This window comes from Ursus arctos, unplaced genomic scaffold, assembly GCF_023065955.2.
Source record: "Ursus arctos isolate Adak ecotype North America unplaced genomic scaffold, UrsArc2.0 scaffold_17, whole genome shotgun sequence".
In the NCBI taxonomy this organism is placed as follows: Eukaryota; Metazoa; Chordata; class Mammalia; order Carnivora; family Ursidae; genus Ursus; species Ursus arctos.
This window is the reverse complement of record NW_026622841.1, coordinates 47385166-47412693: the sequence shown is the minus strand read 5'-3', so window position 1 is coordinate 47412693 and position 27528 is coordinate 47385166. Positions and strand designations below refer to the sequence as shown.

Sequence of the window (27528 nt, the reverse complement as noted above, 5' to 3'; positions counted from 1 at the left end):
TCTCTGATGGAAGCCACATTTGTTACACTACCACTCACTACTTACTTCTAATTACTATCACGATTTGAATAATTATCTTCTAATTGATACTTTCATTCCCATTTGTTCAGAAAATAAAATCTAAGAGTACCATATGGTATCTGTTCCCTTCAATTTGATTTGTACTCCACGAGAACAGACAATGATCTATTTTCATGGCTCCTGGCATAAAGCCCAGACTCCTCACTCATTCGAATTTGCTCCTAGAACAAAATATCTCTCCCTAAAGAGAACTTTAAATCATTCCCAAAACTTTAGGATGACTTGACTTTTCTCTTGTCTCATGATGATTTTTTTCTCAAATGACCTAATGTTCAAAGTACGTAACTGCAGAAAAAATGCTGGGCTGAGAATCAGAACACCTGAAAATTCAATCCTATTTGTTGCCCTCAAACATGTGACCTAAATTACATTCCTCGCCTGCGCTCAGTTTCCTCATTATCAAACTAAACACCTGAAACAAATTAGTGAAGTTTTTCAAATCTGTATGGTTCTATGCATAAAAAATTTCTGCTTATTGGTTTATATATTGGGATTTAACCTATGATTCAATTTGAAAAAAAAACTGGCTCAGCTGCTTTTAGTTTCAAACTACTTCCTCAGATAATCACTAAGTTTCTTCTAGCTATTAGATTCCATTTACTTTTTTTAGATTGTTTTTCAATTTACTTTTCCATTTTGAAAAATCCTTCGCCACTACAACTTTATTCTTAAACTGAAGACTGAATTATTTACATCTTTCAGACATTTTATTTGCCCAACAGTTCAAAATGGTCACACAAGTCAAACTTAAAAGGCATCCCTACTACTAGAAATGTTTAATTTTTCAATTTTATCAGGTGGAAAAAAGGGGTCGATATGTGCCAGCTGAAAGTAATTTTAACAATTTGGTCAAAATAAGGCCCAAGTTTAATTTCTGTATTTTAGCCACTATGAAACATAGTTTCTGTGGTCCCAATTAAAGAAAAAGCAAATCAGTGTGTGAAAGAAAAGTTGGGGGGTAGCTCAGTCGTTAAGCATCTGCCTTCGGCCCAAGGCGTGATCCCAGGGTTCTGGAATCGAGCCCGGCATCGGGCTCCCTTCTTTCTCTCCCACTCCCCCTGCTTGTGTTCCCTCTCTCGCTGGCTGTCTCTCTCTATCAAATAAATAAAATCTTTAAGAAAAAAAAAAAAAAAGAAAAGTTAGGGGGTAAGCGAATGGGCAAAAGGAGTGAAGGGGAGTGAGAGGTTTCCAATTATGGAATGAATAAGTCATGGGAATAAAAGGTAGAGCATAGGGAATATAGTCAATGATATTATGACAGCATTGTATGATAATGGGTGGTAGCTACACTTGTGAGCAAAGCATAACGTGTAGAGATGTTAAATCACTATGCTGTACACCAGAAATTAACATAACACTGTGTGTCAATTACACTCAAAACTTTTTTAAAAAGAAAAAGAAAAGCTAGAATTCAACAGGCTTATGCTTCATATAAAATAAAAAACGTGAAAATAAGGAAGCAATGAGAAGCATTTATGTAAATGTCAGAAATCTAAAGAAACCAGTAAGTTCTATCACTCACTATAAGACTGAGTTAATAAAACACTATTAACAACTGAATAGGATACCTTAACAAATGACTCCTGTCTTTTATGACTTGACTCTTAAGCTAAAATATGCTGTAAAAACTTACTTAATAGAAAGTACTCATGTACCTCTACTGAGCATAATGAAAATAAATTACCTGATCTGGTGCTGATTCAAAAGACTCTTTCATCTGGTTATCCAACGGTGGGTCAGGAGGTGGTTTTATCTGATTATCCAAATGACAATTTTCAGGAGCCCTTTTTGTGGTTTTATTAACTTCGACTGTAACATCATTAGCTTTAACTTCTTCAGAATTAATTTCTTTCATTTCTTCCTGCTGGCAAGCTATATTTTTATCATTATGTGGCTTTGTCCCTAAAAATGTACTTTGAGTCGCTGGATGATGCATTTCTAAGGCTGGGAGTGAAAAACTGGTTCGTATTAAGCCCAATTTACGGGAGACTTGAGAGTCCAACTTATTTTGCTGCACAGAGTTAAATTTTGAGAGTTTAATTTTAGTCCAGTTGGAGTTCTTTTTAGTTGAGCTGTTTATTCCATTTAATATACATTTCACAGGCTTTGTTTTTCTACTGGGAAAGAAACGATTACATTGAACATCCTGATTTGTTTCCTTTTGATGAAGTATTTGTCTTTCATTATCTTCCAATTTTATTTCTGTAGGCTTCTCCTCCTTTACACTTTCCATTTGTGAAGATTCCTTTTTTACCTCTACAGTATCGGACTCAATCTCACCAGCAATTTCTTCACAGAGCTGAAGAATGCTACCTCGTTTGCTCTTTCCAACTTGCTCCAGCTCATTATCTACACTTTGTTCAGGCACTGATGGCTGTGGACTTTTTTGGGATTTTGCACTAGTATTCACTTGCGTATAAACGGACTTCTTCACCTCATTCTTTTTAGAGACTGCTGAAGTAACCATTTTTGATCTTTTTATCTCAGAAGTTACAGGCACAGATTTTGTTTCCTCTTTTCTAGCATTCTTCTGAAGACACTTTTCAGATCCTTTTATGCACTGAGAACTACAAGTGGAAGCTGTTTGATGCTCTACTTTGCGTTTTTTTCCTTTGGGGGAATTTATTACTTCATTAATTACTAGATTTTCATCCTCTTTAGAATCAGACTTTATTTCTGGTACTTTTCTTTTCACGTGTTTTTGATTTGTTTTAACTTTATAAGATTTACTTTGAGAATTGTTACAGTGCTCTTTTCTTGGTGGCAAAGTCTGTTTAACTGCTTGAACTTGACCCTGAATTTCTCTATTACGTAGAGACCTTGTTGAAACTTCCGTTAACTGTTGTAGTCTTTGTGATCTCCGGTTAAGCTGTTCATTTGATTTAGGAGCTCCATGCACTGACTTTTTCTGAGGTAATTTCTTTTTTGTAGATTCTTGTTGTGAATGTCCCTTCACAGTCACCATATTTTTATTAATGGATTTACTAACTTTTTTATCATTGGATGCAGCTTTTGCTGACCTTGTACTCATGCATGTTCCTAATTGAGGTTGATTTATTTTACTCTCACTATAAGATTTAACCAGTGATTTTACAGTTTCCTTTGGGCCCGATTTTTTTGCCAGATTCGTTTGAGAACCTTGAATTTGTGTTTCTAAATTCTTATCTTCACTTTTTTTAATAACATTGGAGGAATTTTCTTTTGATTTCTCCTGAATGGACATCATTCCTGAGTAAGGTCCTCCTTTTGAGTAGTTTTTGAGAGGATTTTCGTGTCCTGGTAGGTGAATGCTGAATGTCTAGTATTATTACTGAGGAGGTCTTAAAAATCAACTTTGAGGCTGATGTACATTTTCAACAAAAATACTAGTTTGCTTCAAGTAAGGTTTCGGTCATCCCTAGGACATGAGAAAAGCTAGTATGAAGGCTGAAAGATATTTGCTTTACTTCTGGACAAGGCAATAGAAATTTGAGGAAAATTTAATTCTAATTTGATATTTTTAGAACTTTTTATGAAAAAAACTTAATTCAGGTTCAATCTGTTTTGTTAATTTTTCAATTAATAATGGTATTCAGGCCTAGCCCTATTACTGGAGGAGTTATTTATCACTGACCTGTTTTGACAAAGATTTTGAAAACTTTTTTCTTCTGAAGTCTACAGTTACTGGACTTCGATTCATTTGAAACATGTCTTACAGCTAACAGGTTTCTTTCCTTGTTTGCTGAGACTGTTAGTTTAAAGTTCTTATCTAACCTCTTTCGTTTAATATAATACTCTATTAATATAGATTTCCTTTTGTGCTGCCATTTCTGAAAAATTAAAAAAAATTAAAATTAAATTTTGTACAATCCAAAAAATATGGCAATGCTAAGACTATACAGAAATAATATTGATTTATATAAGCCTAGCTTCTCCTTTTTAATTATTTAGTCTGTATATTTAAGGCTAACAGAATAAGGTATCCCAAATACATTCTTATAAGTAATCAATAACTTGTTTTATATAAGCACAGAATAGTCGAAAATCAGTTTTATTCCTTGAAGTTACTTACAACTCTTTTCCCACAAGACAGAATTGATCTTTCAGCCACCATAACTCATGAAAATTTGGCAAAATCATTCCTTAAAGTATCCTCTTAACACATTACACACCACCTAAAAAAAAAAAATTTTAAAATGTTTAAAAAGTGCAAAGATGTAAATTATTCATTCACTACTCATCAAATATAACACTTCACAATTTTATGCTGCCCTATCATTAATCTTCAGAACTCACCTGATAATACCACTTAATTTTAGTATTTCTAACCTGAAGTAAACGGTCCATTTTATGTTGTAGAAAAAAAGTTTTAAAATACAAAACACAATTCATAATACATACACATAATGGGCTAAACTGATAAAGTAAAATCCTATTTTGAGGGAAAAGAGTGCACATTAACTACATGTACATAGAAAAACACTGACACACAGTTAAAAAGGCAGATTTTTTTTTTTTTAAAGATTTTATTTATTTATTTGACAGAGAGAGAGAAAGCCAGCGAGAGAGGGAACACAAGCAGGGGGAGTGGGAGAGGAAGAAGCAGGCTCCCAGCTGAGGAGCCCAATGTGGGGCTCCATCCCAGAACGCCGGGATCACGCCCTGAGCCGAAGGCAGAACTTAACGACTGAGCCACCCAGGAGCCCTTAAAAGGCAGATTTAAGCACACACACATTTTCCTCTACACTCACGTAAAACCTACTTTAAAAAAGCAAGAGATTAAAACAAGACAAAACCATAACCCGAAGGAAAAAGAGTAAATGGTAAAAATAAAAAATACGGAAGCTACAAAGAATGACAACCTCTAGACTCAAGAAAACTTGAATCCTAAGCTGGAAATGGGGAAAGCCGAGAAGCAGCTCTACTTAAAACCACAGACTTCTCCAAAACTCAAGAATTGCCAGTCCCAGGCTCCACAGGAGATGAGGATGAAAACAGGACTCAAAAAAGCAGAAAGATTCCAAGACTGCCATTCCAATTACTGGTACCAGAAAACTGCCTGCATCCCTGAAGACCCTAGTATAAGTCTCTGGAAAGAGTGTAACAAAAGGTCTTTCGTCTGGGGGGGTCAAGAGTGACAGGTGGGGGGAGAAGTATCATACTGACTGAGTTCCAGAATAAGTAGGAGTATACACAGTGCTGAAACCAACTCCCTCCACCTAAAGTCCTCCTTGCCTAATGAAGAAACTCCTAAAGGAAGCAGCCAAGACTGTACCTTCCTGGAAGGAAACTGGAAGACCATTTTTTAATGAATTTGACAGGCCTAGAGATAAAAGAACTAAAAAAATACCCAGTAAGTATGCAGAGGCACGTGCGCGCGCAAACACTCACACCCTACAGTCAAGAAACTACCAGCGCACCCACCATCCAAACATACAAAACTTCCAAATCAGTTTTTAGTGTCTCACTTGTAACTTTGAACAAATAAACAAGAATCACAATACATGAGGAAAACCTTAAAATGAAAACAAAACAAAACAGGAAACAAAATAGCTTGGCAGAAACAAACTATGTGAAGCCAAAAACTAAAAATAAGTTAATCTACCCATGAAACAAATATACAAGAACATTCACAGTAAAAAAGGAACACATGAAAATTAAAAATATAAAAGAAATGAAAAAGTCAATAAAAGCATTAGAAGAGAGGTGGGTGCCTGGTGGTGCAGTCAGGTTAAGCGCAGGCCTCCTTGTTCAGCGGGGAGCCTGCTTCTCCCTCTGCCTGCCACTTGTGCTCACTGGCTCTGACAAATAAATTTTAAAAATCTTAAAAAAAAAAAAAAAAAGATGTTAAAAGCATATCATGAGGACAAAAAGATGACCCTCAAGCTTCTAGAGAGGGGGAAAAAATCTTGACCACGTACACACTATACATGCAAATTATTATTTGCAAGGAAGAAAAAAACCACCAAAAAACTTTTAGTATGTGAATTTATAAAGGAGAATGAATTTTTAAAAACTAAAAATCAAAATCAAAAGCTTTAAATAAACAATAATCAGCTGAAATACTTAATAGAAGAAAACACCACATACCAGTTTATAACACACACATACACAAATCAAACTTAGAAAGTAATGGGGTGTAGATTTGTGTCACTTAGTCGTAATAATTAGCAATTTAGTTTCAACAAATCAATAGACAAGAGAAAAGAGACTCCAAAAATAGGCCCAAGTGTGTAAGGGAAGTTAGTACATATAAAGGCAGTATTAATTACTTTCAAATTAATGAAGGAAAGATTATTCAACAATTTGTGCCAGGACAGGGGATGCCTAGGAGGCTCAGTTGTTAAGCAACTGCCTTCAGCTCAGGTCATGATCCCAGAGTCCTGGGATCGAGTCCCACTTCTCCCTCTCCCACTCCCCATGCTTGTGTGCCCTCTCTAGCTCTAGGTCAAATAAAATCTTAAAAAAAAAAAATTGTGTCAGGACAAGTAGGTAACCATCTGGGTAATTCTGGTTTAAGAGTGAGGTTATATCCAGGAAAAATTTAATCATTAAAAATTAATTAGAAGTTAAAATACAGCAAATTAAAATGTGGCAGAATTTTAATATTTATTTTCAGAGTGGGGAAAAACTTTCAAGCCTTGTCAGAAAAACCAGAAGCCAGGTTTGAGGAACAAAACTAGGAAAATACACTGGCAAGAAACAGCAAAAGCTAATTACCATGCGATATTAACAGGAAAGAAACCACAGATGGCTGGTCTGATAATAACAGAGTAATTTAAGTTACACCAAGACAAAATACAATTTTTCACCTATCAGACTGGCCAAAGGTCAGGAAGTTTAACAACACAGTCTTAGCAAAGGTTTGTGACAGGTACTCTTCCATTAGTGCAGATAATTCAATGTCTAGATAGGGCAATTCCGCAGTACCTATCAAAATTATAAATGTTAAATTTCAAACAGTTCCATTTCCAAGACTTTATATTACAGACACCCATTTACAAGTGCTCAAAGACACAAAGAAATATAAAATTGCAACACTATATCAAAAGACTGAATACCCCAGCAAACAGCCATCACTATAAACTACTTATATAATTGACCCAATTATATATACACCCAACAGAATACCACGCAATCACATCAACTCAATTCCAAGCAAAATTTCCAGTCTTTTTATACAGAAACTGACAACCTGATTTTAAAACTTACATGGAAATGCAAAAACTATGTACAACAGTCAAAGCCTTAAAAAAATTTTTTTTTTGCAATACTGACACTACTAAACTTCAAGACTTGTAAATCTACAGTAATGAAGGCACTGTAATACTAATAAAGGAAGCAGAGATCAATGGAATAGAGAATCCAAAAACAGACCCATACACTTATGATCAATTGATTTTCAGCAAAAGTGCCAACACAAATCCATGGGGAAAACAAAGTCTGAAAAAATGGTGCTAGAACTACTGGAAATCTAAAGAGAAGGAAAAAAAAAAAAGAACATCAACCCTTCCCTCATACAACCCACAAAAACAATTTGATATTGACCAAAGAAATGAATATAAAACTATAACTCAAGAAGAAAACAAAGGCAAAAATCTTTAGTGTAGACAAAGATTTTTTTTTTAAGCAAGACTCCTACTCATTCTACATATGACCATGTAAAAACCATGTTCAAAAATCTTCAGAGCAGGGGCGCCTGAGTGGCTCAGTAGGTTAAGTGCCCAATTCTTGATTTTGGCTCAGGTCATGATCTCAGAGTTGAGAGATCAAGCCCCACATCAGGCTCATGGTGAGCAGAGTCTGCTTGAGATTCTCTCCCTCTCCCCCTTCCCACTGTGCTCTCTTGTGCACGTGCTCTCTACTAAATATATCAATCTTACAAGAAAGAAAAAAAAAACTCAAAGCAGCTCTATGCGCAATAACCAAAATCTGAAAAAAAAAAAAAAAAGGTCAAGTGAATGGATCAGTAAAATGTAGTATATCAATAACATAACAGAAAAATACTCAGCAATCGAAAGGAACAAACTATTGGAACAATCTGATGAATCTCACAACCATTATGGTGAGTGAAAAAAGGTGCACACAAAGAGTACATAATGTATGATTCCACTTGAAATTCTAGAAAAAGCAAACTATAGTTGACCCTTGAACAAAGCAGGGGTTGGAGCGCCGAACCCCAGTGCAATCAAGAATCTGCATACAACTTTCGACTCCCCAAAAATGTGACTACTAATATAGCCTACTATTGACCAGAAGCCTTAACATAAACAATTAACACATATTTTGTGATATATGCATTATATACTGTATTCTTAAAATAAAGCTAGAGAAAAGAAAATGTTAAGAAAATCATAAGGAAAAGAAAATAAATTTACAGTACTGTACTGTATTGATACTGTAAGTTTACATCGTTGTTTTACAAGATGCATCATCAGTCAGGACCTACGTCAATATTGCCCTAAATAATACAAAACACCTTAAATATTATACGCTATTACCAACACTAGACAGCAAAAATGAAAAGATGTAAAAAAGAAATTTGTATTTACTTACAGATATAACAATTCACGCACTGATAATGAAGGAGCAATATAACTGCTTTACAGTACCCTAGTGTAACTGATCAATTGCTTCACACTGGACTAGCCTATACACTAATGAATGAATCGTTATACAATTTTTATGTCATACAGTATTACAGTCATATTCATTAACACAACACTGCAAACACATTTTTTTCTAAACACCACTTACCTGTGATGATAGGCTGATATACAGTTTCTCCAATTACGAGAGAGAAGCATACTGTACAGTAATGTAATTCTTTGAAAGCAAAGTTGTAAAACAGTAAGAAAACTAACACATTATTAATTTTATATTAAATATCACTCACCTTACTCCTATGTAAGGATAGGCTATCCACTTCCATACAAGTCTTGTACATGATTTTCTACACGATGAATACTTAAGCAATGATGATGATGATGATGATGACAGAAAATGTCTCAGACAGTTCTTGCCATACAGTTATTAGATTGTCACACGAAGACACTCACACACAACAGATAAAACTGTATGGTATGATGACTATTTACTAGAAGTGATTAATTAGAAGTGATCATCATAAATGTCTTCATCCTTGTTGTTTTGACTCTTCACACTGAGCAGGCTGAGGAAGAGGAGGAGGAGGAGGAGGAGGAAGAGGAGGGGCTGGTCTTGGCGTATCAGGGAGAGATGAGGTGAAGGTGAAAAGGGAGGCAGGAGAGGCAAGCCAACTTGGTGTACTTTACAAAAATACACTGTAATTTCTGTCTGACATTTTTGCTTTTTCATCTCTTTAAAAATGTTTCTATACAGTACCAATCCTTCTTCTACCACCTGCTTTAGTTTCTGTGCCCATATCCAAAAGGGTCCATATCCTTTAAGAAGTCAAACACAGTCTTGAATAATTGGAATCCTTCTGCCACACTGCCTAATGTCAATCTGTTTTCTGGCACTGCTTCATCCACATCTTCTTCATCGTCTGGCACTGGTTCAGATGTGTTTATCCTCATCAAGTCATCTTCTGTTAATTCCTTTTGTGTGATATCTATTAGCTCTTGAATTTCTCCAAGATCCGTATCTTAAAACCCTTCACACCCACCTTTTTTTGCCATATCCACAATCTTTTTCACGATTTCCTTGACTGGCTCTGTTGTAAATTCTGTGAAGTCATACCCAACTTCTAGACATTTTTCTCCTGCAGGAATTTACTGTTTTGAACTTGATGGTTTTCCTAGCTTGTTCTATAAACAATGATAGCATCCTCAATGATGCAATCTTTCCAGACTTTCATGATATTCTTTCATGGTTCTTTTCCATAGTGTTGAAAATCCTTTTCTAGAGAGTACCATGTATGATGAGCCTTAAAGGTCCTAGGACCTCCTGATTTAGAGGCTAAATTAGACATGTTGTGTTTAGAGGCAAGTAGACCACTTTGATGCCTTTGGTGTTGAAATCATCAGGTTCTGGGTGCCCAGGAACATTGTCTAAGATCAAAAGAACTTTAAAAGGCAGTGCCTTACACGCAAGGGACTTCCTGACTTAAGGGACAAAGTACTGATGGAACCAATCCCGAAAAAGGATTCTGGTTGTCCAGATCTTTTTGTCGTACAAACAAAGTCTGGGGTGCCTGCTGGCTCAGTCAGTAGAGCATGAGACTCTTGATCTCAGGGTCATCAGTTCGAGCCCCACCTTGGATGTAGAGATTTATAAAAAAAAAAAAACAAAAAACAAAACATCGCGCAGCTGGTATTTATCTTTTCCCTTCAAGGTTTGGAGATTAGCAGCTTTCTACATAAGGACAGTCCTGGTCATAAACCCAACTGCACTTGCACAAAACAGTAGAATTAACCTATCCCTTCCCGCCTTAAATCCTAAGGCTCATTTCTCTTCCTTATTAATAAATGTCCTTTGTGGTATTTTTCCCCCCAAAATAGGGCACTTTTTGTATGCATTTAAAAAATCTGTTCAGGCAGATATTCTTTCTCCTCAATGATTTTCTTAATGGCATCTGGGAACTCGTCTGCTGCCTCTTGGTCAGCAGAAGCTGCTTCTCCTGTTTTCCTCACATTTTAAAAATCAAACCTTTTCCTGAACTTATCAAACCATCCTTTGCTGGCACTAAATTCTCCAGCTTTAGAACCCTTCACCTTCCTTTTGCTTTAAGTTGTCCTATAATGACTTCATCATTCCACAAATCATATTAGAGTCTATAGGTATGCCTTTCTTACAGCAATCCTGCACCCACATAAAAGCTGCATTTTCAATAGAAGATAAAAAGGTATTTTCAAAAAGTACAAGGTTTTGATGCATTCTAGCATAACTGCAGCAACACCTTCATGAATCTCCTTTTCTTTTCCTACGATGGTCCTTACACTGGATTCATTCATCTTGAACTGCTGTGCAACTGTAGCTGAGGGCCTCAATCTATGGTACTTATCAAGCAATTCAACTTCTTGTAATGTCATGACTTTTCCCTGCTTCTTGGGAGCACATTCAGCATCACTAGTGGCACTTCAAATGGGTCCCATGGTGTTATTCAAGGTTTACAGTATTTCATTAAACATGATGAAAAATATGCAAAAACTGCAGAGATCACTTTTTACTATGATAAGCAATTTATTGCAAAGACAAACTGCTCACACAGAGATGATTAGCATCACACGGTGTTCTAAGCGGACTCAAACACCTGAGCTCACCACAACAGCAACATGAGATGGCTACAAAATTATTACAGCAGTACAGTATATACTATAGTTAATTTTATACAGTTATGATTAAATATTACATCTTTATGTTTGTTTACAGTTTTTTACTGTAAATAATGCAATGTAGGGTAAGTGTTTGCAAACATTTAATAAATTTTAACTTCTTATAACAGATCTGTGAATATTTTACGGTAGTAAGTAATAAACTACATATATTTTATGCATTCATGAAACACCTAACTTTTTAATTTTTTTTGGTATTTCTAAGCTACACGGTTTGTCTGCAAGATTTTTTCAAATTGTCACAAACCTCAAAAAAATTTTTCCAATACATTTATTGAAAAAAATCCACATAAGTGGACCCACACAATTCAAACCCATGTTGTTCAAGGGTCAACTGTAATCTACAGTAAAAGATAGCAGATGAGTCATTCCCTAAGGTCAGGAGAAGAGGGAGAGACAGACTTTTGGAAGTGATGGAGATGTTGTGTCTTGACTGTAATGGTGGTTTCAAGAGTGTGTATGTCTGTCAAAATCCACCAAATTGTAGAGAGTGAAATTTACTGTACATAAATTATACTTTAATAAAGCTGTCAAAAAAAATAGTGCTGTAAGTAACTGAAATGGACCTACACCTGCAACCAAGAAACACTGTTAAGCCAAAAAACAGCAAGGTACAGAAGAGGGTAAAAATAGCAATTTTTTAGAAAAAGAGTGGGAGAAAGGAAATGCATAGAAACATACGCTTGCTTATGCACACAACAGGTATGGAAAGATACATAATAAATATAATAGTGAAGATTTCTGGGAAAGAGAACTACAAAACCAAGTGTCAGGCGTGTGAAAAAACTTACTCTTCACTATATACCCACTCAAATGTTTTATTATGTAGACATAAACCTAATCAAAATTAAAATATAAGTTATATTTCTCTGAAAATATAAAGTTATATTTGGCACACTGACTAATTCATCTTGGAAGGCACTAAATTATAAAAGCATAAGCCACTTACCTTACTGAGACAGAAATCACATATCACTGTTTCTTTAAGTTGACTGATGTTTCCAATGAATGATGCTTCTAACAACTTCTTGTGTTTGGGAATTAATCTTAAAAAAAAAAAATCTTATAACTAAAGTAAAACAATATTAAAACACATAAGAATATAAAAATACTATTGTCTACTAGCTCATATATTAAAACAACTTAAGACTAAGCTAGACTAAGTTAAACAACTGTCTAAATAACAATGTAAAGCATCACGTATCTCATTTTTACACCATATAATAGATTAGGTTTTTCTTCAAATATAATCACCACCTCCAAACCTCCACTCCACAGAAGGGAGTATATTTCCCTTCCCAACTGATGCTAAGCTTGGCCATAAGCCTTCCTTTGGCCTCATGGTGGGCAGAGTATACTTCCCTGCCCCCATAACCTTAGCCATCTAACTTGCTCTAGCCAATGGTATATTAGCAGAAATGATGCAGAGGTTTGAAATGTCTTTGAGCAGCTGGGCTTGCCCTCTTGTACCTCTGCCATCACCATGAGAAAAGCTTCACCAGGCAGATGAAGGCAGCAGCCCTTCAGCCTAGACCCCAGAATAAACATAAAGAGAACTGAGCCAAACCCCAAATGAGGTGCCAAGCCCAACCCACAGTGAGAAAGAAATAAAGCCCACCCACACCCACAACTGCTCAACCAAGCCTAACCTAAGTCACCTAACCCACAGCTGCTCTGCAGATGTATGATCGATAATTAACTGCTGTTTTAAGCCACTGAGTTCTAGGACAATTTCTTATACAGCAATAGCTAATACATATTGCAATTAATTTTTATTTTCTGAGAAGCTCTAAACTTACCAAAGATTAAGCCCCAGAAATATAACAAAAAAAAAAAAAAGAAAGAAAAGAAAAAAAAAACCTCATTCATATTCCTTTAGTACTTTAGCACTAGTGATTATAATTTTTTAAAATGATGAATATTCTTCTATCTACTCCTTCCAATTTCTAAGTATTTTAATACATTTGGTAGTTGGAACCTACCTTATAAAAGAGATAAACTGATATACAACTCAACAGTATTTGTCAATCACCTGTTCAAGGTGTGCTAAGGACCACTTCAATTCTAGTCTGCCCCTCACGCTAAACCATCACTAATCTAGCATTACACAAAAGCAGAAGCTTAACTGACTGAGCCATCCAGGCACCCCATGATTATAAAAAAAATTTTACAAAGGAAGGAAAAAAAATATTTAGATTGTACATCACCCAATATACTTTAATAGGCACCTGGGAAGCTCAGTCAGTTGAGGGTCCAACTCTTATTTCGGCTCACGTCATGATCTCAGGGTTGTGGGATCAAGCTCCGAGTTGGGCTCCACACTCAGCAGGGAAGTCTGCTTTAGATTCTTTCTCCCTCTCCTTCTGCCCTTCCCACCTCTGAAATAAATTTTTAAAACATCAAAAAAAATTTTATGATTGAGATATAATTCCTTACCATAAAATTCACCTCTTTATAGTATACAATTTAGTGGGTTTTAGTATATTCAGAGTTGTGTAACAACTGCCAGTATCTAATTCCAGAATATTTTCATGACCTCAAAAAAAATCCCCCCAAAACAAAAAAACATGCTCATTAAAAGTCATTCCCTATTCCCCTCCCCCTCCAGCCCCTGGCAACTACGAATCTACCTTCTGTTTCTATGGATTTGACTATTCTGGATGTTGCACATAAATGGAATCATACAACATATGCCCTCTTGTGACTAGCTTCTTTCACTTAACATAATGTTTTCAAGACTCAAATAACATGGCATGTATCATTAATGCCCTGTGATTTTTATGGCTGAATAGTATTCCACTGTACGAACATGTCACATTTGTTCTAACTATTCATCAGTTCATGGATGTTTGAAATTGTTCCTACTTTGTGGCTATCACAAATAATGCTACGAACAACCCTAATGAGTTCTGTGTGAACACAGGTTTCCAGTCTCTTGGTTATATACAAAATAGTATGACTGCTGGACCATATGATATTTAACTTTGGAGGGACTGTTTTCCAAACCAGCTGTATCATTTTACATTTCCACCAGCCATGTATGAGGGTTCCAACTTCTCCACATCCCTGTCAGCATTTTTTACTATCTTTTAAATTTTTGTCATCCTTTTGGGTGTAAAATGGTATCTCATTATACTTCTGATTCGTATTTTCCTAATAGCTAATTAGGTGAGCATCTTTTTTCATAAGCTTATTGGCCATTTGTATTTCTTCTCTGCAGAAATATACACTCATATCCTTTCCTCCTTTTTTAAAATGGGTCGTTTTTCTTTTTATTATTGAGTCGTAATACTTCTTATCTGGATATTAGGCTCTCAGCAAATGCATCACTTACAGATATTTTCTTCAATTCTGTCACTTTTCATTTCAGAACACAGAGCAGGCAATACATTATACCTATGCAACACAAAGTGTAAGATGCACTTGGAAGAAGTGAAATTTTCACAGGAGGAAAAAAAATGTGATTGTCCTCCACTTACAGCCACTGTCTTGGATTTGTACCTAGTATTCAATGGATCATGATCATTTCTGCTACAGGCCTCAAAACACAGAAAGTTAAATTAACAGGGGCAGTAGCATCCATCTATTTATGAACAGATTAAAATGTTCCCTAATCAAAAGGTTAAGGACAAACAGAAATTAGCAAATTTAAGGGTCCTAGAATAAAATCAAAGTTAGAACTTGATTTATCTTGACCCTAATAATAAAATCCCTCAATCTCATAAAAAGCTTTTAACAAGAAAACGTGTAGCTTACATTACAATAGTAAAATACTGCTTTCTCCTAAGTTCAGAAAGAAGGCAAAGATGTCCTCTCTTACCACTTTTATTCAATATTGTACTTGAGGTCGTCCTAGCTAATGCAATAAAGCAAGAAAGAGAAACGAAAAGCCCAAAGACTGAAAAACAAGAAGGAAAAATCTGTTGACATGATTATTCAAGTGGAAAACACTAAGGATCTATTTAAAAACCTATTAGAGTAAATACATGAATTTAGCAAGGTCACAGAACAAAAGCCAATAAATAATATCATTACATTTCTATATTCTAGCAAAACAAAATTGGAAAAACTTTTAAAAACACAAATTATAAGAACATCAAAAACAGTAAATACTTAAATAAGGTTAAAAGACGAAAAAATATTTCTACACTGAAAACCATGAAACATTACAAAGAGAAATTAAATAAGTCTTAAATGGAGAAATATACCACATTTAGAAAACTCAGTATTCTCAAACTATCCAACCTCCTCAAACTGACCTACAAATTTAATATTTCCAAATATACATCCCAATAGAGTTTTTGGAAGAAATCAATATGATGATACTAAAATTTATGTGGAAATAGAAAGGATCTTAGATAACAAAACCAATCTTCAAAGAAAATGACAAAGATGGAAGCTATAGTAATTAAAGAGCATTATATTTGAAAAAAGGCAAATCAATGGAACAAAAAGTATACAGCCACATTAGACAGCAAAAGAATTGACCATACACCTCACAAAAGATAATTTACAAATGGCCAATAAAGATCTAAAATAGTGTTCAACATGAGCCATCAGGAAAATACCTATCAAAACTACAATGAGACACTACTACAAGCCCACTAAAATGGCTAAAATTAAAAAGACTGACAAAATCCAGTATTTGTGAGGCTGCGGAACAGTGTAGAACTCCAAGAATGCCGCTGGTAGGATGAAATGGAATAAACACTTTGGAAGTTTGGTACTTTCTTATAAAGTTAAATTTTACCTACCCTCTGACTCAAATTCCAGTCCTAATTATTTACCCCCAAAATAAAAACATGTGACCACAAAAAGATCTATACAAAAATGTTTCTATTAGGGGCGCCTGGGTGGCACAGCGGTTGAGCATCTGCCTTCGGCTCAGGGCGTGATCCCGGCATTGTGGGATCGAGCCCCCACATCAGGCTCCTCTGCTGTGAGCCTGCTTCTTCCTCTCCCACTCCCCCTGCGTGTGTTCCCTCTCTCGCTGGCTGTCTCTATCTCTGTCAAATAAATAAATGAAATCTTTAAAAAAAAATGTTTCTATTAATTTTACACATAATAGCCAAGATATTGATGTGACTCTCTGCATCAATTATTAGGTATATAAAAATAAACTGTGGCATTTGCATGCAATGGAACACTCATGGGGGGGGGACACATAAGCATGTTGTTTATGCAACAACATGGAACAAATTAAAAACCATTATGTTAAGAGAAGAAGTCAAACACAGAATAGTATACACTGCATAATCCCACTTACATGAAGTTCCAGAACAGGCAAACTCACCGATAATGACAGAAAACACAACAGTGATTACCCAAAGTGGAGTCAGGAACATACTTGAACAGGTTCCAAGGTACCTTATAAGGATGATGGAAATGTCCTTTATCTTGATTTGGAGTGGTAGCTTCACAAGTCTTTATATGCCCAAACTTATCAAATTTTACAATCTTAATCTGTGCATGATATTAAATGTAAAATATACTTCAAAAAAGCCATTTTGTAAAAATATATATATATTTTTAATGCTTACAGGGATGGAGATCTTTTTCTTAGAAATTATGAATATTAAATACGATATGGCCTTGATTGGCTTTTAAATATAAATTACTAATAAATAATAAGCTTTTCTCTTCACAAAACAACAAAAGCAATACCTAACAAGTGCAAGTATTTTCACATTAAATACAGCACATAAAAATAATTTACTTTTTTTTTTTTAAGTCTTACTTTTTTTTTTCTTTAAACTAAGCTCTACTGCCAATGTGGTGAACTCACAACCCTGAGATCAGGATTGTATGCTCTACTGACTGAGCCAGCCAGGCGCCCCCCCCCCCAATAAAAAAATAATTTAAAACAAAACACAACAAAACAAATCACACCAGGTATGTAATATTATGTATTCAGGGAAAAAAGTCATTTCCTCCACTGAGGAACAGTGTCTTCTTTTTTAGGCTCCCAACAAGCACTTTATACAATGCACAAATGTTTATTATACCTCTAAATACAGGATTAGTTACATAGCAAGTATGTTTATGTAACATATGTCCTCCTCTTTAAGTTTCAAATCATTTTTGGACCCCAGTTATCAAATAGTAACTACTTGTCAATTTACACATGATGGATTTGACCACAAAAAAAGCCATGATATCTTAGAGTTGGCGAGCCCATTATCTACTGGCATCTGAAAACTGCAAAATGCCTCAAGAACAGTTGCCTCAAAACCTATAAGGAAAATTCAACACTAAACCTACTCATAGACAATAATTTTCTAAATATTTTAGTCTTGGAAAATTACCTAAAAAATATAAAACCATTAGAAAGAAGGGGTATGGGAACAAGGAGAAGGGAGGACGAGAAGTTGCTGTCGCTATTCACTCCCCACCAAGCTCACATACCTTAGTCAACATCTGCCCACTAGGACAGTAGTCTCTGAAGCTATTCTGAAGAGCACAGTTTGAGAAAGAGTAATCTAGACTGGACTGTCCAATATGACTATCAATTAGCCATGTGTAGCTATTAAGCACTTGAAATGTGGTTTAGTCCAAACTGAGATTGTTTTTTTATTTTTTTACAACCCTTAAAAATATGTTAAACCATTTTGGGGATGGGGGAGTGGAGCCAAAGTTGGCCTAAGTGACAAAGTAAATTTACCAACTCCTGCTCTTGAGCACATGGAAGCTGAACTAAATAGTCTGTCAAATTGATTAAGTGAAACTTAGACTCAATAATGGCCTAGTCAACGAGGCAGAAATGCCCACATTCCCAGGTATACTGAAGAAATCCAAATGGCTAAGGAGGCAGGATTGTAAGACTGAATCTACTCCGATCACTTGGCTCGGCTACACCCTAATTCATACTCCTGGGCAAATCTGCAAACACCATCATGGTTCTGAAAACTGGATGCCAAGACTGAGCACTGTTCACTTGGGGGTCCTCATACCAATACACCAAAAGGCAAAGGCAGCAGTCATGTCTAACTGATACGTGGAGAACAAGGAGGACTACTTCTGGAACCCAAGAGAATCACTGGGGCACCTCTTAGAACTCTCTTATCTAATACCTTGGTCAAAGAACAACAAAGTTAGGACTGCAAAGATCTCAGATCCCACAGAATGAATATCCCCAACTAAAGTGAGAACAACTCATCCAGTCCAGTGTTGGCATACACCAAATGAAATAGGTAAGTAACAAAGGTGACCACTATTATTTTTTTATTTGTATTTTTAAAATTTTTCTTATTATAGTTAACATACAATGTTATATTAACTTCAGATGTACAACACCGTGACTCAACTGGTAACTATTATTAATTCAGGCTTCCTGACCACTTGCAGAAGAGAGGCTCACAGATAGCAGCTGTTTTATGTTGTTTCTTTCCCCCCTCCTCCTTTACCATATATGAAAGGCAAAGGTGGTAGCTAATATTTTAAGTCGCAGGTGAAAAGTATGACTGAATTGACATTACCCCCCAAAACCAGTAAGATTTTAATGACAGAGAAAAACATACAACAAATAGCACAAAATAAAAACAGAAATTTAACCCCAAATATATCAGAAATCACATACATGTCCATGGATCAAATGCTCCAGATAAACCAAGATTATGAGATGTACTTAGAGCATAAAAATGAAGAAAGGCATAAAGGACAAATAGAGAATACAAATATTAAACCGAAGTAAAGTCTGTATATCTACATTAATACCAAAGCAACTTTAAGACAAAAGGCAATATTAAAGAACATAATGATAAAGGGTTCAATTTAACAGGAAGCCATTAACAATTTCAAACTGCACACATCTAAGAACATAAACTAGAAATACATAAACTAGAAATATGTAATTCTCAGGGCGCATGGGTGGCTCAGTTGGTTAAGCATCTGCCTTCAGCTTAGGTCATGATCCCAGGGTCCTGGGATAGAGACCCCCCCCCCATCAAGCCCCCTGCTCAGCAGGAGGTCTGCTTCTCCCTCTCCCTCTCCCCCCTCCCCCCACCTCCCGACTTGTTCTCTCTCTCTCTCACTCACTTTCTTTCTCAAATAAATAAAATATTTTAAGATAATTAAATAAATGTACAATTCTCAAATTAACATATGTAGTCCCGTAATTGACAAATACAACGAAAAATGGAGAAATCCAAAATCATAACTGAGACACTTGGACACACTCTTCTCAGCAACTGATAAAACAAGCAGACAAAAAAACAAAACAACCCCCACTAATTATACAGAATATCTAAACAAGACAATTTTAAAGTTGACTTAATGGATACGCATACAGTATTTTCCCAAAAACGGCAAAACACATTCTTTTCAACACATATTGAACACTTACAAAAATGACCCCAAATATAGGACCTAAAGCAAATCTCCACAAACATCTAAAAAATGATACCATACAGGTTTTCTGATCACAATGCAATCTGCTAGACATGAATAATCCCAAAACTCTAAATAGAAAATACCCACATTTGGAAATTAAGAAAATCTATTCTACATGGCATAAGAAATATACTGTAAAAAAAAACCATTAGATAGGTGAACTTACCATACCAGACATCAACAATTAATAAAATCAATAAAGCCATAGTATTGTGTTATACTGATTCAAAGACAGACAAATAGAACAATGGAACAGACCAATGACACAAAGCAGAATGCCTGGTCAACTGGTTTATGATAAATAGCACAAAGCTGGGAAAACAGATTTTTAAAAGAAACAGTGCAGGAACAAATAGAGGGGAAAAAAGTAAAAATGGATCCCTACTTCATACCATATACTAAAGTCAATGCCAAATAGCTTGATTATAGACACAAAATGTGAAAGATGAAACAGAACTTACAAAGGATTAGTATGCAAAGATTATATTTTTTAAAATCCTACAAATCAATGAAATGGCCAACTGAAGAAAAAAAAAAAAGACAAGACAAAAAAAAAATAGAACAAGGAGGAGGAGAAAGAAATCCAATAGGGCAATGGACAACCACCACAATGGCTAAAATTTTAAATTTAGAGAAGACAAAGTGTTGGTAAGAATGTGGGCTAAAGTGCTGCTGGTGGCAGTATCAACTGCACAAACACTTTGGAGAACGGGCCAAAAGAGCAACGAATCTGTAATGAAACAGATGGCTGACAAATCCCAAAACGAACCTTGAGGCTAGTGGGGATGTACAAAGAAAAGCGACTGGACTTCATTTTGAGAATGAAAAATATTACTGCCAGGCATATGACATTTGGGAGACAAATTGCCCTAGCATCTTAAAAAATTAGGCAAAAGAAAAGCAAGGTAGGGACACCTGGGTGGCTCAGTCGGTTGAACGTCTGCCTTTGGTTCAGGTCATGATCCCAGGGTCCTGGAATCAAGCCAGGCGTCAGCCCCTCATCTGTCTCCCTGCTCAGTGGGGAGTCTGTCCCTGCTTCTCCCTCTGCCTCTGTCCTTCCCCCTACTGGTGCTCACTCTCTCTCAAATAAATAAATAAAATCTCAAAAAAAGAAAAGAAAGGCAATTATTAACTCTAGGCAATAAAAAGGGGAGGGGAATACAGTTACAGAAGAATACTTAGCTCAGCAGTAAACAATATTTACATAATTATAGCACCACTCACTAGTGGCTTAACCAATAACTGAAACAGAACTCTCTTAAGTGGATATAGGGAAGAAAGTAAGAGAGCTAAATTTTTAGCCGTTACTGCGTATTACTAAATACAGCAGCTATTGCATACTACTAAAAATATGGAGCTAGATACTAAGAGTAACAGCTAGAAGAATAAAAGTGTAGCTTCTGGGGCGCCTGGGTGGCTCAGTCGTTAAGTGTCTGCCTTCAGCTCAGGGCGTGATCCCGGCGTTCTGGGATCGAACCCCGCATCAGGCTCCTCCGCTGGGAGCCTGCTTCTTCCTCTCCCACTCCCCCTGCTTGTGTTCCCTCTCCCTCTGGCTGTCTCTCTCTCTGTCAAATAAATAAACAAAATCTAAAAAAAAAAAAAAAAAAAAAAAAAAGTGATAGCTTCTGGAGAAAGGTACTAGGAGATGGGGAAAGGTTAGGGGTGGAATGATATTTGTCACTATAAGGCTTTTAGTGCAGTTTGGCTTTAAAAACACACAAGATTTACTTTGAAAATTTTGAGAAAATTCTCCAATCTTACTGCATTTCTACCAATGTATCCTGGCATTCAATAGGTCTGCTTTATTGACATATAAAGGTTTTTTTTTTTAATTTAGAGTGTACAATCTATTTTAAAATCTCACCAAAATTAAAGTTCTGAAAATTATTTATCCCAACTGACTCAATAAGTCAAAGAGATCAGAACAGATTTTTTTAAGTCTAGAAATGCAAGAGAATATAATTTAAGTACAAAAAAATTAAATAGGAATACTACCCAGAGAGAGATTTTTATTGGGCTACTAAACATCTGAAACTTTAACATCTGAACTCCTAATCTTGCCTCCTAAACCTAAAGCTTCCAAAGGATTTTCCTCATCTCAGTAAATGGCAAGTTCAACCTTAAGTGTCTAAAATAAAACTTTGGAATCATCCCCAATTCTTTCCTTAAACTTATATAATCAATTCATCATCAGTAAATCCTGTCTATCTTCAAAACACATCCAAAATCTGACCACCTAGAATCTCTACCATTACCACCCAGGTCCAAGTCACCATTTTACCCCTCACCTGGATTTTTGTCAACAGCTTCTGAATTCCTAACTCTGCCTTTAGCCTTGTTCCTCCCTCCCTACTTCCTCCTGGCTTCAGCATCTCCACACAACAGCTACAGTGATCTTTTAAAATTTAAATCAGGCTCTGTTATTTCTCTGCTCAAAACCCTTCAGTGACTTCTCATCTCAATCAGAGTTAAAAGCAAAGGCTCAATGTTAACTACTACTTCCTAGTTTTGTCCCTACTCACTCTGCTCTAGTTAGTTGGCTCCCTTGCTATTATTTCTTGGATGCATTAAGCATATTCCCACCTGAGGCTAAAAAGTGTCCCAGACAAAGGGAACAGCTCTGCCTTCAAAGAACTGATACATTTTTTTGTTCCAGAATGCAGTAAAAGACAAGTTACCCACAATAATACAAAAATTTGTTTTGCTACCAAAAGTAGTATACACACACATGCACCACACACACTTCATATACAAAAAGAATATGAAAAGCTTAAATTAAAGCAAACTGGCATTTTTAACAGAACATGAGCATAGCCAAATGGTCTACCACTACCAAGTAAAACTGATAAAATACAGATGATTGCCTGAATTTTAAGAATTCTATTAATAGAGGGCATCAACCAAATAAAAATAACTATCACATCAATGTAACCCCTCACCAGAAAAACACTTCATAAAATAAAACAACCTTAGGACTATTTTACCCAATGTGTTCTTGGTATCTCAAACATCACTGGAAGCTTCTAGCCATCTCAAAGTGCAGTTAACTCCACCAAAAGATTTACCGTAGAATCCAACTCAGTACACCTTTCAATTCCACCCTCAATTCTAAAAATCAAATATTCTTCAGACAATAACAAATGGCCACTGAGAGGAAAAATCACCCCTATTTGAGCATTTGGCTTACCTTGTTTTAATTCCTCTAGCAGTAGTGTCTGCTATGTAAGCCAAAGGCTGGAGCTGCACTATTCTCATCAACCTTCTGAGTCCTGCACTATGTTCAAGTTTCTGTAAGGCTTAGTGTTTGGTGATTCCTGTTCTGTTCTTCCACAAAATTTGGCTCTATAAATGGAGTCTTCTCTTTCTTATTTCTCTGTGTATTCTGCCAATTCATTCACCCACGATTTAAGGTAATCCAAGTATTTCTCACATTATAAAACACCCAAAAATACTTACAGATTAAAAAACATTTTAAGTAACAAAGTTTAAACTAATAACCGCTAACCAAAAAGATAAAAAATGTCACAACTGAAGCAACAATAGACCATTAACAGAGAATGCAACAGAAAACACACAAAATAATAACACAAGGTACTCCCCCTAACAAATTTTTCCAAACATTTAAAGCTTTAGCTATTACACAAATGGCTCCAGAACATGTGGGTAACATGCTCATCAACTCATTTTAAGTGGCATATATGGTTGGGGATCAAAACTTTAGTAACAACAAAACTAAAAAAAAAAAAAAGACTATACGCCCCAATCAATAATTTTAGCAACAAGACAGCCACTATCAACAAGTAACATTTATCCTAAAAAGCAGAAATACCACTGTAAAAATTATTTTCAGAATTAGTCATCTTTTTTTTTTTTTTAAGATTTTATTTATTCATTTGAGAGGGAGAGGCAGCCAGCGAGAGAGGGAACACAAGCAGGGGGAGTGGGAGAGGAAGAAGCAGGCTCCCAGAGGAGGAGCCTGATGCGGGGCTCCATCCCAAAACGCTGGGATCACGCCCTGAGCTGAAGGCAGACGCTTAACGACTGAGCCACCGAGGCGCCCCTTAGAATTAGTCATCTTGATAGAAAAACAAATCGTAAAACTGCTGTAATTTCCTCAATAGACTGGTAACAGTGATTCAGTAAAATTCAACATTAGTTCAAACTCTAAAAAAGCTAGACATGGTGGCACCTGGCTGGCTCAGTTGGTAGAGCATAGGACTCTTGATCTTGGAGTCATAAGTCTGAGTCCCATGTTGGGGTTAGAGTATACTTTAAAAAAGGAGGGGATGCCTTGGCTGGCTCAATCGGTAGAGAATACAACTCTTGATCTTGGGATTGTGAGTTCAAGCCCTACACTGGGCGCAGAACTTACCAAAAAAAAAAAAAAAAAAAAAAAAGGCCAGGCACGGACAACTTTTTTAAAATTCTCTTCCTCTACCAACCTCTTATAAATTAACATTCCCCAAGGTATTATCCTCTCATCATAAAAGACACTCAATAGATAATTTCTTCTATACACATACTTCCAATTACTACCTGTAAGCTCTTAAGATACAAATTCATATCCCCAAGAAAATCTCCACCCCTAGTGCTACTCAGATACCCAACAGACTACTGGACATCTCTATCCTGATTTCTTAAAAGCACCTTGAACACAACTGTCATTCTACTATGTTCATCCTCCACAATTTATTACACCACCATCCACCCACATCAGGAAAACAAAGCCAAAAAAAAAAAAGACAATCTATATAATGACAGCAATGATGAAAAAGCAGCATTTACATTACAAAAATACCCAAAACAGCCCAAATGCCAAAAAAAGGAAAAATAAAATGCCAACACAGAATTCTGATAATCTGGGTCCTTAGTCGGTTAAGCACCTGCCTACAGCTCAGGTCGTGATCTTGGGTCCTGGGATCAAGCCCCAAGTCAGACTCCCCACTCAGCAGGAGGTTTGCTTCTCTCTCTCCCTCTGCTCCTCTCCCTCACCCTGCTCATGCTCTCTCTCTCTCCTTCAAATAAACAAAATCTTTAAAAAACAAAAAAAAAGAATTTTGATAATCATTAGAAATAAAAGGTATACAAACTGCATAAATATAATTTTTCAAAAAAGAGATAGATGAATGTGTCATATGCAACTGTGCTAACAGAGAAAACACACTAAAAACATATTAAAACATAAACAGTGGGAAAGATAGAGATGAAAAAGCACACAAAGAATGAAGGAATACTTTTACATTTTACTTGTATGTTTACACAATGTTTGCATCTTTCACATCAAAAATGAACATACCTATCCACTATGAAATAAAAAATATACTGTTTATATCTATGTAAAATATCTTATAAAGCTCGAAAGTGAATCTGAATACATCTACACCATAACTTGTACATAAATATTCATAGCAGCGTTATTTGTAATAGTCAAAAAGTGAACACAATCTAAATGTCCATCAACTGATAAATGGATAAACAAAACGTGGTATATGCATGTAATTGATTGTTATTTAGCCACAGACAAGAATGAAGTATTCATACAAGCTACATGGATTAACCTTAAAAACATTATGCTAAGTAAAAGAAGCTAGTCGCGAAAGGCCACATGTTGTATGATTCAATTTATATGAAATTTCCAGAACAGACAAATCTATAGTAACAGATAGATTGGTGGTAGCAAGAGGCTAGGAAGAAAATGAAATGAGGAGTGACATACTAGTATAGGCATGGGGCTTCTTCTTGGGGTGATAAAAATATTCTAAAATTAGACATTGGAGGGGCACCTGGGTGGCTCAGCTGGTTAAGCATCTGCCTTCAGCTCAGGTCATGATCCCAGGCTCCCTGCTCAGCGGGAGTCTGCTTCTCCCTCTCCCTCCCCCCACGACCCCCAACTCCAGCTCATGCTCCATGCTCATTCTCATGCACTCTCTCTCTCTCAAATAAATAAATAAAATCTCTAAAGTTAGATATTGCTAATGGTTGCATAATTCTGTTAATATACTAAAAACTACTGAACTCTATTAAGGGTAGGGTATATCTCCATAAAGCAGTTACTGAAAAGTGAATATGAAAAAAAGATTTTAATATGCACCCAACTTTTAAAATAAGCCTAAATTTGTCTTCTGAAAATTATCTATTTTTGTTCTTGAAAAAAGTCTCACTTAGGGTGCCTGGGTGGCTCAGTTAGTTAGGCATCTGACTTCTGCTCAGGTCATGATCCCAGGGTCCTAGAATGGAGTCCCAGGTTGGACTCCTTGCTCAGAGAGAAGCCTGCTTCTCTCTCTGCCTGCCGGTGCCCCTGCTTATGCCCGCACGCACTTTCTCTCTCTCTCTGACAAATAAATCTTTAAAATAAATTAATTAATAAATTTCAAATTTCCATGTTAACAAGATTATCTTTTCAAATTTCCTAGTATTTGTTTTATTCAGTAACTTAATTTTCTGAGCTGAATGTTCTAAGACTATCTTTTTTACACACTGACAGATGCTGAGGCTAGGCATATTCCCTACCCTCAAAAACCTCACAGAAAAGCTATTTAAATACTATATATCCTCTAAAATGGAACTATACTGTGACTCTTGACCTCTCAGGGTGGTGATTTTCAAGCCCCACATTGAGACCTGGAGCTTACTTGAAATTAATTAATTAAAAAAAAAATAGATAGATAGCGCCTGTCTGGCTAAGTCAGGAGAGCATGCAACTCTTGATCTCCAGGTGGTTAACTTCAAGCCCCATGTTGGGACCTGGAGCTTACTTAAAAAACTAAACTAAAATAAAATAAAATAAAATGGTGGGGCGCCTGGGTGGCACAGCGGTTAAGCGTCTGCTTTCAGCTCAGGGCGTGATCACGGCGTTATGGGATCGAGCCCCACATCAGGCTCCTCTGCTATGAGCCTGCTTCTTCCTCTCCCACTCCCCCTGCTTGTGTTCCCTCTCTCGCTGGCTGTCTCTATCTCTGTCGAATAAATAAAATCTTTAAAAAATAAAATAAAATAAAATAAAATGGAACTATATCTGCATTATAAATAACATATCAGAAAGACTGTACTATCTGTAGGGGAAAAAAATAAATTATATTTGCCTTTCTCTTAATCATCACTAAAGATGATACAAAAGAAACACTTCCTAATATAGAGTCCTTAGAAGGGGCGCCTGGATGAGTCAGTCAGTTAAACATCCGTCTTCAGCTCAGGTCATGATCCCAGGGTCCTGGGATGGAGCCCCGTATTGGGTTTCCTGCTCAGGGGGGAGTCTGCTTCTCCCTCTCTCGCTCTGCTTCTCCTGCTCCCTATGCCCCTCCCCCTCTGCTTGTGCTCTCTCTCAAACAAATCTTAAAAAAAAAAAAAGAAAAGGTCCTTAGAAGAGCTCCTGGCACATCATAAGTGCACAAATCATTAGTTATAAGAATTAATATTACTGATAAATATTTTTATAAAAAGCATAAAAAAAGAAAATATTTACCTTAGCTTCTCCTGGTTTCACTTAACTACTTGACAACTTCATTTCCGTATTATCATTATCCCTTTCAGCTTCAGTAACTACATTAATTCTAAACTATTGAATTATTTACATTAAGGCAATAGTTCTCAAGGTGTGATATGGGGACTGTGGGGATTCCAGAGATCCTTTCAGGGGGTTCATTAGATCAAATCATTCTGGAACAAAAGATCAAAATGCAAAACAGACCAATGAATTTTAACACTGTACAGAAAGTATATAGAGGTAATTTCAGATTCCACATTGCAACTAACCTTTGAGAAATTA

The 27528-nt window shown here is 36.1% G+C and overlaps 1 protein-coding gene across 12 annotated transcripts in view; it reads right to left on the bottom strand.

Annotated features, from left to right (window-relative positions):
• The window catches only part of ESCO1 (establishment of sister chromatid cohesion N-acetyltransferase 1), a 71659-nt gene that overhangs the window by 41002 nt on the left and 3129 nt on the right, over positions 1–27528 (bottom strand). For 4 of the 12 annotated variants that reach the window (XR_008959727.1, XM_026496066.4, XM_057313210.1 and 1 more), the window contains exons 2-4: positions 12325–12421; positions 4133–4235; positions 1766–3890 (exon numbers count right to left, since the gene is read on the bottom strand). Coding sequence is in view for 10 of the 12 variants with exons in the window: in XM_026496066.4 (XP_026351851.2) it covers positions 1766–3307 (1542 nt within the window). In the remaining 2 variants the exon portion in view is untranslated. Of the gene's footprint in view, positions 1–1765; positions 3891–4132; positions 4236–8956; positions 10297–12324; positions 12422–13603; positions 13754–27528 lie in introns of all 12 variants that reach the window. The other 8 variants (XM_048218634.2, XM_057313211.1, XM_057313208.1 and 5 more) reach the window with 5 other exon arrangements.